A 16,292-nucleotide genomic window follows, 5' to 3' on the forward strand; every position below is an offset into this window, starting at 1 on the left:
TTATGAGTATTGCCACACCACCATGGGCAGCATTAGCTGTATTACAATCTCTTTAATAAAGGCAGTAGTTCTTTATCGAAGGAAAAATTTGTAAGGTTAGGTAAGTTTCCTGGAGACAAAGGGCAAATGGAGAAAACCAGTTAATCAGATCTTTTATATCATCTGTGTTACAATAAAAGCTTCTGCAATTCCATTGTAAAATGGTGTGCATAATTTAGGTTTTGTTGAGGATGATTCATCTGACTTTTTTGAATGAGGAGCATTTTTTCTAGTCTTTTTTTGGGAAGGTGGGGTGTCCAATATCCATTGTGTCATTTCCATAGAGTTCTAGTATGGGTTCTTCAATTTCTGAATGGACATAGACCAGTCTGTTGGTGGGTGATTCAGTTTTCTTGCTTTCTTTAGTAGTTTTCAATTGTTCACTGTCAAGCAAAACCTTTGCATTATCAGTCGGGATGCTAATTGGAGTGTTCATCGCTTCGCTGGTTTTAGCTTGAGGTGTGTCTTTTCTTGAGTTTGCTAATGTAGTTTTAACCCAGTTAGCTATAGATGTGCTGGGTGGTATTGATATGTCAGTTTCAGCTGCTGTTGAGTGAGAGCTTTGAGTGTGAGATGCATAAGAACGGCTGGGCATTGTCAACATAACTTGTCTGCGTGCCTCATGGTATGTCACTTTATGTTCTGTTTTATATTTTTGTATTTTCTTCCCTGTTTTCCACACAATTTTGAAAAGGCTGGATGACTTTCTTTACAGGTGGGGCAAACAAGAGTAGAGGCTGTACAATCTGCTTGAGTATGCTCCTTGGAACCTATTTGTGGTTCCATATGGCATCACCTCTACTTGCTTGCTGGGAGTGTCCATATTTCTGGCATTTAAAACAATGAATGGGATTAGGGTTATTTGTTATTGTTATTTGGTTTTTTAGGAGCATTAGCAACTAAGGCCACATTGCTCCGGATATATGTGGTGGTCATTCCCTGACCTTTCCGCATTTGGTGATCATGGGCTCGAACCCTGGTCTAATCAAGAAGCATGTGCTGGGATTAGGGATATAAGGCCGAATTATGCAGTTTAAATAACCAGCTTTTACTGATGATGGCAATCCGGGGTGTTTGAAAGTTAACATTATGGAACAAGATTTCCATCTTTTTTTGTCATTATACGTTTGGCGCTGATTACCTTTTGATTGGTCAATTCTTTAATTCTTTTTCAGACACTGATTAGGTCCCATTCTGTGATGACACCTTTGGATGAATTTAACATATTGTGAGGGAGGGTAACAGATACTGGCAGCCCACAAAAAGTTGTTGTTTTGAGCAGCCACTCAATGTTTGGAGGATGCTGTTTCTATCATGAGGTCTTTGGATTGTAGACGTTTAACCATTTTTGGTGTTCCAGCAATGGATTCCAAATATCTCTGGATAACAAATGGTGATAACTTGCCTACAGGCTGATTGGAGAGAGAGAGTATCACCAAAAAGTTTGGCATCTCATTGCACTGTACTTCTCTCCAAATTCTTTTTGGTTGATTAGTGTCACTGACATCAGACATTTCCGATCTTGAGCTTGAAGTCTCTAATGGCAGAAAATTATTCAAATCCATGCTTGCTCCTTTTAGCCCAGGGAGAGGGGAGGCTTCCTTGCTGCTTCACGGTGCACACACAGAAAATTAATATACAAGGTGTCATAATTTTTTTCTTATGACTATACTCTTCCAATTAAAAAAATAATTAATGATGCAGATTGAGAGAAAATATCATACTGGAGGAATACTAAAATTCATACTGATGTAATTCTAAGAGATAATTAAATTTATAAGTTTTGTTGTTTTTGGTGAGGGTAAAAAAAACACCATGGTAGCAGCTAGATAGTTAAACAATCAAGACCACTACATACAAACTTTTTTACAAATGCTGCTGATCACACAGATAGACAATTTATTTGTGGATAGTTCATAGGAAATATGACTCCTGGCACTTCTTTTGTGTACATTTCACTGCGATTAGTCATTTCGAATTCATCACTGCATTGCCACAACTGAAGAGAGAAGAGCTCAATCAGATCAGTTTCATCCAATCTGCCATATAACATTCCATAAATATTCAGTTACATTTAAATTAAATATTTACCCAGAGCTGAAATAAATTTATATTTTAATGAAATAAATAAAAGCAATTAATGAGAGATGCACGGTTTATAATTACAGCAAATGAGAATTTTTATGTTTTAAGAAATGCTATATAAGTTTCGTTTTCCTTTCATTTTGGCAATTCTAATATAAAAATTGAAAAACAATCACCATATTATGCCATAAATAATGCAAAATTACTTTCCTACTTATCTAACTTCTTTGTCATCAAACCATATCACTGGTTTGAATGTTTAACATTTTAATAAATTCATAAACATCGGTCAAGAAAATATTTCACTTGGCTTGACACAAGAAAAAACTTGACACTTAATTAGTGTAGATAAGTGAATACTGCCAAAAAATAAACAAGGATTCATCAAAAAAAAAGTTATACTAACCCAACCATCAAAAACCCTTGGTAAAGAGCTACAGAAGCAAAATAAAACACTGAAGAGAATACAGCTTGCATGGTAGATATTATAAGGCCTCTGTGAATCACAAACTGACTAAGGGCGGCTGATCTCTTGTAACTAATAAAAAGAACAAAGAGGGGATACTTTTTAAGAAATACACACACACACGCACGCACATTTATTTAAATAGTTTACTAAGCTTAAGTATACAATCTATATCATCAGAAAAGAATATTTATAAGCAAAAATCTCATAGATTTTTTTTTTTTCCCCCATTTCCCAAATTTAGAAATTAAGGTGAGCATATATATTTTAACAAAATAAAAGAAATTTTTTTTGTCTTCATGCCCACAGTTTTCAAAAAGCATAAAACATAGAAACCATGGGCAATTTAGAGAAAATGGTAATACAGGGTTATCCATTAACTCCTGCATCCTATTCAACGATTATGCAAGACTGTACACTATTACTATGCACTTTTTCTTTTAATGTTTCCCACAAAATGTAATGCAGGGAATGTCAAGTCAGAGAAACGTAGTGGCCATAATTCCTTTGAAATAACATGCTGGCCAAAAATTTCTTCCAACAAATTCATACTAAAATTGGTCATATGGCAGGTGGTGTCTTGGTGGAACCAACAATATTTTTCATCTTCTCCCAAGAAAACAAACTGTGTGATAATCTCATGGTATCATTCAGCATTTGATTAATGGTCAGTTGCTAAAAACACTGGCCCAACAATATTTTTTTTATGATATTGTAGACTCAACTTTAACTGGGTTCAAGGTTTCTTCCAAAATGGTGTGGTGATTCACAGAACTCCAGACAAATTATTTTCACTGTTTAACAAATAATGCAAGGAAGAAAGCTTAATTATTATTAGTATTATTATTAATGGCAAATGAAGAAAGGATGCAAGGTTATGCAGCATAAGCCGGGGGGGGGGTGGACTACCCGCCTCCAACTTATTTGTGTATCCCCTTCCATAACATTGGTAGTTTGCTCCAACAATCAGTTACTCTCTGGCTGAAAGCAAATTTTCATACATCTATCCTGCAGCCATTCTTTTTCAATTTAAGGGGTGTGTGTGTGTGTGTGTGTGTTGTTGTATGAAAGAGTTAGCATACCATTATCATTAAATTTACTCAATACATTTAAATCGTTAAACACTTCAATTAAGTCTCCTTAAAGAACCAGTCTTTTGTGGTAAAAGTACTCTTTTGGGTTCTTCACTAATTTGGTTGCTCTTCTTTACTGGATCCAACAGATCTACATCTTTCTTGAAGTGAAGCTTCAAGGCCTGTATGCAGTACTCAAGATGTGGCCTAGCCACTGGCTTTATAAAATGGGATAATCACCTCCTTATCCATGCTGACAGAACCCCACAAACTGGGGTTCTGTCAATGAGATACATGAACAGCCTGTCTGCTCAGAGAACTTCATGTTGGACTGTACAATTACCCCTAGGTCACTGTTCTCCAACACCCTACATGTGATACCATCTAGCTGGTATGCCATTCTGGAATTACTGCTGCCTATACATGCAGTACTTTGCATTTAACAATGTTAAACCTCAATTTCCACTTCTTTGCCTATCTGCCTAAATTATCTAAAAGTTTTGCTTCAGTAGCATGTCTGATTCCCATCATTAACTACCCTGCCAATCTCTGTATCATCTGCAAACTTTGACATTAAACTTAATATACGTTCATTAATAATTTTGATGAACACATATCAAGTTTAATGTTTAAGTTTACATTCTGTAGATTGTAATTTTTGGGAAATACATGTTGTTGTTGTTGTTGTTTTGGTTTTTAGGAGCATTAGCAACTAAGGCCATATTGCTCCGGGATATGCGGTGGTCATTCCCTGACCTTTCCGCATCCTCCATATTTGGTGGTGACGGGCTCGAACCCCGGTCTAATCAAGAAGCGTGTGCTATGCACTGCTGCTCCTTCCCACCTGGCTACGGAGGCGCCTCAGGAAATACATGTGAAGGAAGGTTGTTCCAGAAAACAGAAATAGAAAGGATAAATGAGGAAGAGAAAGAGTTGATTTTGTGAGTCTGGAATTGGATAGTGAGTGGATGCTGACTGCCTGTGGTACTTGTACGGACTGGTTTTAAAGAGAATAGACAAATTGCAAATGCCAATTCAGAAGAACAGTGCCTGTGGAAGTATCTACAGAAAAGACATACAGCAGAAAGTGGAAAGTCTTCGTAAAAAATTAGTCTAATAAGCCATTTTTCACAAAGATTAACCTGGCTACCCTCTTTTGAATGGAGTCAAGAAGCTTGAGAGAGGTTTTTCAGGGAACCATCCCAAACATACACTCATAAGCTGCATAAGCTCATACACTTGCTTTCTTGCATCACATGCCACTACTATTACTACTACTACTACTACATGTCAACATTCCATGGTAGGGTAGATTTGGGATTTGTATAAATTACTCATTTAGAAGAAAAGTAACACAGAGAAGAAAAAAAAAAAAAAAAAAAGAAGAAAAAAAATGCAGCTTTTTTTGATGCAGATGAGACAATTGTGATGTGTTTATGTCAGCAGAGATCAGAAGTCAGGGTTAACACTATTAGAGATATGTGATCTTCTCTATAAATCTGAGCACACGAGCAGTAGATTCCTATTTGTGAGAAATAACACCGGTCTGTGTTTTCGGATTGAAATTAGCAAATTTCCTTTTCTCCACTGAAGAATTACCTGGAGATCAAAGTTATTGGGAGTGGATATTCAAGAAATTAAGACTTTGTATAGGACAAGGTTTTTTAAACTGGAAAGTAGAATGTAGTGTGCTATCATCAGCAAAACTATGGGTAGGATTTTCAGTCAGTGGAAGAAGATCATTAACATACAACAGGAAAAGAGTAGGATACAGAATCGAACCTTGAGGAACACCAGCATGTGAAGTTAGAAGCGCAGCACAACCTACCATCACCCGCAGTGAACAATCAGAAAGAAGCCTGGATATAACCAAATGGAGGGGGGGGAGCAGTCAGCTGGCCATAAGATGGGATTCTGTCATGAGCTTATTTAGAAGACCTTTAAGTTAAACATGACGAAAAGCCTTAGAAATGTCAAAAGCATATGCTTGAGTTTCACCAAATTTTTCCATCATACTTGTCCAAAAATGAGCAACATAAGCCAATATATCACTAGTGTATTGCCACTGACAGAATCCATACTAGCAATCATTAATGAAATAGAAATTTTTTTAGGTAGAGATTTCTCTGGTCATGTAAACCAGACAAATGAAACCATGCTTCTCAGGGGAAAAACAATCTAGGTTACTGATTCTGTTATATAAAAATATAGCAGATTACAGTATGAACTTTGCACCTTTTGGGTGCTTTTCAGTTCACAGAGCACTATTATGCTTGCAAGCCTAATTTTTTTATTGCCCTGTGAGCACTTGCCACTGCTGTTTTAATTAATTTATTTATTTATTGACTTCCTTGGAGAATTCTAAGTGTGTGCAATCTATACTCCAGTTAAATTTTCAGTTTAGATAGACTATGTTCTGTCATGAATGCCCTCTTGGATTCTTGGAATGCACAACAGCATCTCTTGTAAGAATAAAAATTTAAAAAATATTCAACAATGAACATGCACTGTTCTTAGGTAAAACACTGATGCTCTGTCTGAAATTAAACAGTAATAACAATCATCAAAAAATGCAGGAATGGCTTACAGGGCTTAACTCAACACTCCTAAGAAAACAGTGCCTCACTCACACATGTGTGAGTCACTATTCTTTTCAAGTTAGAAAATTGAAAAATTAAAATTTTCAATTTTTTAACTCCTATATATAAGATTTCATTTTACATCAGTATATTTTTATTAAATAATTTTAAATTAATTATAAAATTAAATCAGTATATACATACTAATGTAAAATTTGTAAAGTTTAAAATGGTTATTCTCATTAATAAAATGAACAATTTATTACTGCTAAAACAAGAATAACTGCAAAATTTCTTGTTTAACCTTTTTCCTTTTAATAGTTAAAAGGTTTCTCTCTCCATTTGTCCAGCATTTGCAAATAAACATATTGTTGCATCAGCAGTAATCATCTCTCTCTCTCTCTCTCTCTCTCTCTCTCTCTCTCTCTCTCTCTCTCTCTCTCTCTCTCTCTCTCTCTCTCTCTCAACTGTGTTGGCACCAATGTACTCTTTAAAGGTAAATTACCAAGCCAAGAGAGCAGGTTTTCCTTCTACTTACAAGTATGCAATATATTTTCAGTGTGGTAAACAATAATACTGTATTAATTTTACCCCTATAGAGCAGTAAACATAAATTATCACTTCTTAGGGTTTAACAATAATAATTTCTCTATATTACAGTACCACATATTTAACTTTAAGCTTCCACTTAGAAAACATTTAAATGAATTAAAACATTTAAAATATTTAAAATGAATAACATGAATCAACAACTAACGTATATTAAACTGACACCTCTTCTACAGTATACTTCTTACCTGTATCTTCCATGAACCAGAAGCAGTCTGGCCACATGACTAAAACGAGTAATGGAAAAATCTGCAGCTAGAGATGCTTGTTTTCCTTCTTTTCCCACAATTCCAATTCCTGCATCAGCTGCTTGAATCATACTTACATCATTGCCTCCATCTCCTAGAGAGAGAAGGGGAGGGGGAAAAAAGTGAGTAGAACTAACACAGAACTTAGTTTCCACTTCTATCAATATGGTGAATAATATGGATCTTTCAGTCTTATTTCAAGTTGGCAGACTGAAATGAATTGCCTACTCACCTGCATGATAGAAAGGGTCTGAATCAGAATGTAAAACAAGCTTTGTTTTCTGGGAGAACAACACAGCATAATTAACAGTAATAATGCAGAAGCTTAATTGGATGAAAGGGGTCCTAATTTAAATAACCTGAAAGCATATGATTTTACAAACCTTTTCAGAACTATCGTGTTTTAAAAATTAAAAGATATACAGTCGATTCCGGTTATTTGGGACACATCGGGACTAGTGCATTTTGGCCAGATTAAGCGGCTGCCCCAATTATCCAAAGTTTCACGTAAATAGTTAAAAAATAAAATGTACCCCCCCCCTTTACAATTAGTTCACTGTACAATCAAATCACGTTATGACGAACTCACCATAGTAAAGTACCGTCCACTATATGATGTGTAGTAAGCGCCGGTTATTAGCATTAGCATTAGCAGAGGCATATGATGCAAGAAAGCAAGCTTATTCAGCATCAGCCAAAAAAAAAAAAAAAAAAAGAAAACTACCACTACTCCCATTTCACCCCTCCGTTCGTTCGAAATACCTGTCCAGCTGAGCCTTAAATTTATTTAGGCTATCAACTTCAACAACAAGCGATGGGAGTCTATTCCACAAACCAACTGCCCGCTGGCTAAAGGCAAATTTCCGCACATCTATCCGACATCCGTCCTTCCTCAATTTGAATTTATGCCCTCTCAGGTGATTATTCTGAGCAAGAGGAAGAATCCCATCGGCATTGAGCATGCTCAAGCCATTCAAAGCCTTATACACCTCTATCAGATCACCTCGCCGATGCCTAGTCTCCAGGCTCTGTAATTTGCAAAACTTAAGCCTTTCTTTGTAAGAGCAACCCTTTGTTCCATTCACCAATCTTGTTGCCCTTCTCTGTACTCGTTCCAGCATCTCTACATCCTTCCTGAAATGAGGCCTCCAGACCTGTATACAGTACTCAAGGTGTGGCCTGACCAATGCCTTATACAAGGGAATAATCACCTCCTTATCCCTGCTAGAAAAATTCCTGTATATCATTGACAAGACACCATGAGCTACTCTTGCAGCTCGTCTGCACTGCTCAGAGAACTTCATATCTGCTTGCACAATTACCCCCAGGTCCTTTTCATTCTCTACCACTGTCAGCGTAGTACCACAGAGTTGATACGTTGATCTGGGGTTACTGTTTCCCATATGTAGTACTTTACATTTGTCAATGTTAAACTTCATTTGCCACCTCTCAGCCCATCTGCTCAACCTTTCCAGATCCTGTTGCAGCAGCATAGTATCAGTAGTGTCCTTAACAACCCTGCCAACCTTGGTATCATCTGCAAACTTGGACATTAAGCCTGATACACCATCATCAATATCATTTATAAATACAGAAAACAACAATGGACCCAACACTGAACCCTGAGGAACTCCACTAATAACATTAGTCCACGTTGAGCAGTGTCCATTGATTACCACTCTCTGTCTTCTGCCACTCAACCATCCCTTTATCCATAGCAGCAATTTGCCTCCAATGCCACACTTCTCCAATTTGTGCAGCAGTCTTCCATGCGCAACAGTATCAAAAGCCTTTCTAAGATCCAAATATATAATATCAAATTTATTCCCTGCATCCAGTTCTTTTGTGACTACATCATAGTATCCAATCAAATTGGTCAGACAAGACCTGCCTTTAACAAAACCATGCTGTGTCTGAGCTATAACTGAATTCTTGTCCAGATGATCCTGCAGTGCTTCTTTAACCAGTGCCTCCATTAATTTTCCTGGAACCGAAGTTAAACTAACAGGTCTATAATTACTTGTGTCAGCCTTTAACCCTCCTTTGTGAATTGGGGTTACATTTGCACATCTCCAGTCCATGGGTACCTCCCCTGAGTCCAAAGAAGCTCTCATAATTATGGCTAGGGGTTTGCTTACTTCCTTTGCTGCCTCCTTTAATATAACTGGATAGATCCCATCCACCCCGGGTGCCTTTTTTATGTTTATCCTCAACAATTTCTCCTCCACTTTCCTCTCAGTTATTAGAAAATAATCTAGCCCACTGCCAATGTTTACTTCACCTACGACATTCCCCTTCCTGAATAACTCCTCATGTGTGAATGTAGATGCAAAATACTCGTTTAGATTGTTAGCCACCTGAGCTGGATCCTCAACTGTTGAACCATCAACATCCAGTGGACCAATCTGATTCATCCCTTTCCTTCTTGAGTTTAAATAGGTAAAGAACTCTTTTCTGTTTTTCTTTGCATCCTTTGCCAAGGATTTCTCATAATCTGCCTTTGCCTGCCTAATCTCCTTTGTGACTTGGTTACAGACCAACTTATATCTATCATAGGCTTCCATATCACCCATTAATTTGTATGTATCCCATGCATTTTTCTTCTCTGCCATATGTCTCATTACTTCATCTGACAACCATTTAGGCCTGAACCTTGAACAATATTTCTTGGTTGGTATGGAAAGCCTGGTAGCTTCCAAGATTAGTTCCTTGAATGCTTCCCATTTTGAATTTGCTGTTGGTAACATCATCAGTTGGTCCCACTGTATAGAATTTAAATACTGTCTCAGACCATCATAGTCGCCTTTACGAAAGCAAAAACCCTTCCCTTTACCTCTGATGGTAGTTACCACCTTGAGTAAATCCCACTTCAGCACACTGTGATCACTGCCACCCAGTGGTTCCTTTATCTGCAGATTCCTAATGCATGAAGAATCACTGCTGATAATCAGATCAAGAGTATTACTCCCTCTAGTTGCCTCCCGAACATGCTGGTGTAGAAAACAATCATCCAATAAATCCACAAAAGCCCTGCTGGTGTGTGAGTGACCAACCCACAAATTCCAGTCAATATCTGGGAAATTAAAATCTCCCATTATAAGACTCTCTGATTTACTGGCCAACATAGTAAAGTGAACAGCACTTTACTATGTTGAGTTCGTCGTAACGTGATTTGATTGTTCAGTGAACCAATTGTAAAAGGGGAGGTATAACTATTTACGTGAAACTTCGGATAATTGGGGCAGGCACTTAATCGGGACAAAATGCACTAGTTCCGATGTGTCCCAAATAACTGGAATGGGCTGTATTTCCAAAATTCCAAAAAAAACTCACTGCACAGAGCCTAACACTGATGGAAAGTCCATCTTGAACACCCATGAAAACTCACTTCTCAAATGGTTAATAAGCATATACTTAATTCCTGCATCAGCTTCTTAAAAAATGTATATAATTTTGAAAAGTTCCTAGACTTTCATAATATAAACTGTACTGGTATAAAGTAGTAGAGTTTACACTAGCACAGTTAAACTGTTGTCCCTCACTTAATATAACATATGGGATTTATGTATTTGGTTTCCGGTAAATTTTTGGGTTCAAAATTCTTATAACTTTTGATTACTCTGACAAGATTTCAGAATACATTTATTTATTATTAAAATTATACAAAATAAGATCCAATCGAATCTTATGTATTCTGAAATCTAAAACGTTTAAAATACACCAAGAATCAAAAATAATGAAATAAAATAAAAGTTTTATTTGCATGACATATTTATACGAATAAAACCTCATGGTTTTATCATAATACAGTGGATTCCAGTTATTTGGGCCACCGGTTAATCGGGGCAGCCATTTATTGTTGTTATTTTGGATTTTAGGAGCATTAGCAACTAAGGCCATATTGCTCTGGGGATATGCGGTAGTCATTCCCTGACCTTTCCGCATCCACCATATTCGGTGGTCATGGGCTCGAACTCCAGTCTAATCAAGAAGCGTGTGCTACACACTACTGCTCCTGCCCACCAGTTCTGACTACAGAGGCACCTAGCCGTTTATTTGGGGCAAATCTTTAAAAAAAAAAAAACAGAACTCAATCGAGAAAATAGCCAGGGTTTACTTCGCTTAATTGGGACAACATGCCGTTTAATCGGGTCAAGAGACTGCAGCACTGGAGATTACCCTAAGATTGTCTTCAACCGTACCACGTGGTTCAGTCGGATTTCTGGAGTTCACAATCAGAAAACAAAAACAATTAGTTGTCACCTGTTGATTGGGCTTTTCTGTTAGTGCAATCCATCATAAATGGATAGTAAACTATCTCATTGAATTTGCGATAATACCGACGGCTGGAATTCTGTGGGTTATTATGATGAAATGTGTTTACACTTCCATGAAATCTTCAACCCTATAAAAAAATTAATTTTCAGAATCTTCTCTTAATTCCTATTTTTAAAGCTTCAAAACTTGTTACTCCGTTCTCACTTGTGCGTATCGTGTTACTTGCAACTTGTGTGTGCCATGTTCTTTGTTATTGATTGCTCATCTTTCTACTGTTTTAAATTTTAACACAAATGTCAATTGTGTTAAAATTTAATACCCACAAATGTCAGTGAACAGAAATGTCAACTAGTTAGTATGTACATATTACAGTAAAAATTAATTATTCCGATTATCATGTATATTCTTCCGATTTTCATGTATCATTTAATATTTTAATTGGCAAGGTAATAAAGGGTAAATTTGTGCTTAATATATCTTTACTTTTATAGCCTGCGGATAATATTCCTCCTATTTTCGCTAATTAGAATCGCTGTTTAATAGAATTAAAATTCAATTCACAAACGTGATCACAATGACCGGCTCTTACTACACATCGTATAGTGAACGGTACTTTACTATGATGACTCCATCGTGATTTTATTGTACAGTGAACCAATTGTAAAGCAGGGGTCCATTGTGATTTTAACTTTTTTTACATGAAACTTCGAATAATTGGAGCAGCCGCTTAATCGGGCCAAAATGCAGTAGTCCCCGATGTGTACCAAATAACCAGAATTGACTGTATATTTATTTATCTAATAATAAATAAATATATTCTAAAATTTGGTTGGATTAATCAAGAATTATTCATGTATCCAGTTACCAACTTCAAAGATTTTTCGGCCATATATATTCTATGTGCAACCAAGAGACATGGCAAGCAGTGAGTTTAATTCAAAAACTTTATATCACCGATACTAAAGATAAACAGCATCACACATTTACTCAAAGGTGCTTGACCACTAAGTTATCCTCAAAGATTTCCAAATCAAACTAATGTTCTGACACAACAAGCTGGGAAGACTTATTAAGGTTTCAAAGTCGAATATTGAAATGCTGAATAGAGTAGATGCACAAAGATCTAATAAATTTGGAATACAAAAAGAGGAGGGTAAGTAAGTGTACTTATAAGGAGACATTTAAACAACTAATTATTTTGTTCACTTATGACTACAGTTATTAACAAAGCTTCTTGTGTCACAAAAATTGAGGTCATGACATATACAGAAATTACATAGGTTACACTAAGAACAATATCAGGGATGAAGAACAGAACAAACTCAATGGGACAACAATCAAGACCTCAATAGGAAATTTGCTTTGAACCTAAGTCAACAAACTTTATCATAAAAATAGATAGATATACTGAATTTAGGTCCAAAATTTTCCATTACTTCTCCACATGTTCTATTGATACAAACAATTATGGGAGATAGAAGCCAGTCTTAAAGATCTACTTCAGGAAATAGTGGGACACTTGTTTCAAAGTTTTTGACTTCTTGAGATCAGCTAGAAGAGCAAAATGTAATCTATCTAAATGACAGATTCAAACATTAAAAGACAAACAGAATGATAGTTCAAATAACGTAGTTGCCCAGCAAATGAGGGCCATGCTACGGTGGTTTTGAATAGATCAGGGTACAAAACAAAGCATCAGAACACCTTGGGGAACAATATATAAGGTAATACGTCCTCCCTCAATGAATGGATTAGTGAGAAGGTGAATTCCTTACTTTTAGAAAATGGCACATGCAAGCCAAAATAAATAAAAAGCAGCACTGGAGTTTCAACATTATGGACTGCAACTGAGAACATTTTTAGGGACATTTATCACCATAAACTCCAAGTACCCTTATGTTCAATAATTTTCAATATTGAGAATTGAACTTGTAACTTGGCAAAATATATTTCATCACTACTAAAACCTTTAGTGGGCCATACTGAGTTTGTCACCAAATTTTCCCAGGAGTTAATGTTTAAAAGAACAAGAAATCAGTGATAAACATATACTTATATTCTATGACGTTGTTTCATTACATACTAGTATTCCGATCAACCATGCAACTGACTGAAAAACATTTGGAAAGAGATGTTACTAAGTTGAAAGAACACAGAACAACACTTATGATATATACATGCAAAATACCATCTGCCAGATCCACCACCAAACTGAAGTTTATAAGTGGATCTTGACTTAATGTTTAGTTACAATGATTGTGTTAAAACTTTATAAATAAATAAAAAAAGTGCAAAATAAACTCAACTCAACTATAAACTAAGGAGAGCACATCGCCACTGGCCCCAGTCAAGAGAGATAGAACATTAGATTTCCATTGCTCGTCATCCTGCCTATCCCAAATGGACAGGGTTACCATCCCTGCCACTGGGTGTCGACTATCTAGCTGCAATTGTGCTCTCCTTTTAAACACTGTTACCACAAAATTATTAAAATGAGCAAAAATATTCTTGTCAACAAACATGGCTCCAACACCAAGCTGCTCCAAATTTCCTATTAAGATCTCTAATTGCATTCTCAAGTCTAGGTAGTTCACACAACTCAACATCCTATGCTCAGAAGTCTCCTCTTTGCCACATGTACACAATCCACTGGCTGTTAGGCCTGGCTCAAACAATCTCTTTGCAAGTCCATGCCCAGTGACCAAGAAGGCAGCACTCAATCCAAATTGTAGCCAGGGCTTATTTCTCGTATTAAATATCTCTACATGGTAGAAATTTATAAGTTGTACACCCTTTCTCAGAATTTTCCAATCATTGTTGTCATATCAGCAACAACTGGGCTATAATTCTCTTCTTTAACATCGTTTCTAAAGTACTGCCTACCCTCCTCGGGACATGACATGATATCCAGAACTGTAAGCCTTAAATTTTTTTGTGTACAGTACATTAAGGCAGCTAATATTATCTGAAGGTCCACAAGTAATTTGCCAGCCTGGTGTGCATCAGAAGAGACTGTGCAACAGGCCCTGGTAATGAACAAGAGAGGGAACCTTTGTGCTTGTAATATATGCCTTTTTACATGCAAGTGAGTAATTCTATGCGGCCAAGCTACAGAAACATAAGTCATGACCAGGATGAAAAAGCAATCATATAACAGATTTAACACTCATCCCTTTATCCCCCAATCAGTCCTCAACACTCTTCTGACTTATGAAAACAGATATATGTAAAGCCCTTTCATTATGTTTAAATAATTCTATATTTATTTCTCTTGACTGAGGATCTGTTGACTGAGGATTCACCAGTCAGTCAACAGATCCGCAATTTAGTTATGGAAACTTCTGAATTTGATGTTTTCTTCTAACCACAGAAGAGATCAGTGATATTCATATTCACCATTCTCTTCCAGAGAAAGAAACAACATTTTCAGCATATCTAAATGTACATTCAAATGTTCTAAAATTTACAACAGATTGAAAATGACCATGCCCTGTCCTTAACAACTTCAGTATACTGTAAACCAATGTGTGCAAGCCAATATACTAATTCCAGATCATGTCATACTCCTTCATAACAGTAGTATTCATACACTCATGGAAAGAGCATGGTCATTGTCAATTGCAAGTAGAAAGACATGAAAAAATAGTCAGAACAACCCTCCTGAAGCATATTTTAACCAAATGTATATTAACCAAATATTAAATTGCCACCTGAACTTGTAACTTGCAGAGATATATGTTCCTAGGGATTTTATTTTTTTTTTATTTTCTAATTATATAATTTTATTTTCTTGGCACAGTATAACCGTAGTCGTTTTTGCACCAGTAAAATCAATCAATCAGCAAGTAATTTGATTGTTTGTTTGTTTTTTTTTTTTTTTAAATTCAATATGAATAAATAATTACTTGCATACCTGATAAACCGATCCAGTCTGGCAAGTTGTCTTCTTCTTTTCATCACAGAGAATTTTATAGCAAATGGTGACATCACAAAGGTTTCTGACAACACTGTTGCTTTTTTTCAACACTAGGATCAGAATCCTGTGACTCCTATATTGTCTCTTCCAATTTTATAATGATTTCTCTTAAACAATTGAGTTTCTGGCTCTTTTAAGGGGTGCAGGAGATTTCATAATCTAGCATCCCTTTCTTCAATTTGCACCTGCAACTCAATCAAATCATTTGTTGTGAGCTCTTCTCTATGAGACTTGAGCAACTCATCATACCTTCATTATCTTTAAGGTGTTTCACTATGCATAAAATTTCCATTGTGGTATTTTTGTTTTTTTTGGAAATCTTAATTGTCATGGACAAACTACAGGCAACATTTTCTCCAGTAACCCTTCATAGTGGTTTGCTTGACGACTATTCAGCTTACAGTAATGTTTCTCATTGTGATAATGATATTACACTCTCCTTCTAAAACTGCATAAGAGTTGTTGCTTCCATCCCATCAGCAGCGGTAACACTTAATTCAATTGTGGCATTTAGCTTTGAGGTATAGTGTTTTTATTTCCAACATAGCCATGGAGACATAACCATATTTGTTTTAGTAAAAAAGATAATGAAACAGAAAGAACAGAACACGGTTACTGAAAACCCAATTGCAAATTGTTTCAGATTAGCTGGATTTCTAAAAACAAGTTCTGACTGTTCCAGTTGATAGCTGGAATGATCTCACAACTGTTGATTGTGATATGGAAACTGGTGGATTGTGCTTAACTGATGAAGAGATTGTTTCCAAGACAAACAACAGAAGAATCAGAAGGTAGAACAAAAGATAACAATATAAAAGAAATCATTAGAATAATGTGCCTACCTGCAAGGAAACTTGTAAGACGGTGGATGTAACGCATATTACATCCACTACCATTACAGAAAACCCTTACTTTAACTATACTTCAATTTAACAGACT

General features: G+C 36.2%; 1 protein-coding gene across 1 annotated transcript in view; it reads right to left on the minus strand.

Annotated features, from left to right (window-relative positions):
• Positions 1–16,292, minus strand: part of LOC150089919 (putative phospholipid-transporting ATPase IIA) — a 359,368-nt gene that overhangs the window by 82,044 nt on the left and 261,032 nt on the right. Inside the window, exons 20-21 of the mRNA XM_090368898.1 lie at positions 7,040–7,193; positions 2,531–2,662 (exon numbers count right to left, since the gene is read on the minus strand). Of these exons, the coding sequence (XP_090225024.1) occupies positions 2,531–2,662; positions 7,040–7,193 (286 nt within the window). The remainder of the gene's footprint in view (positions 1–2,530; positions 2,663–7,039; positions 7,194–16,292) is intronic.

The sequence above is a fragment of the Mastigoproctus giganteus genome, chromosome 2 (genome assembly GCF_048544385.1).
Source record: "Mastigoproctus giganteus isolate SK-2022 chromosome 2, ASM4854438v1, whole genome shotgun sequence".
NCBI classification, from domain to species: domain Eukaryota; kingdom Metazoa; phylum Arthropoda; class Arachnida; order Uropygi; family Thelyphonidae; genus Mastigoproctus; species Mastigoproctus giganteus.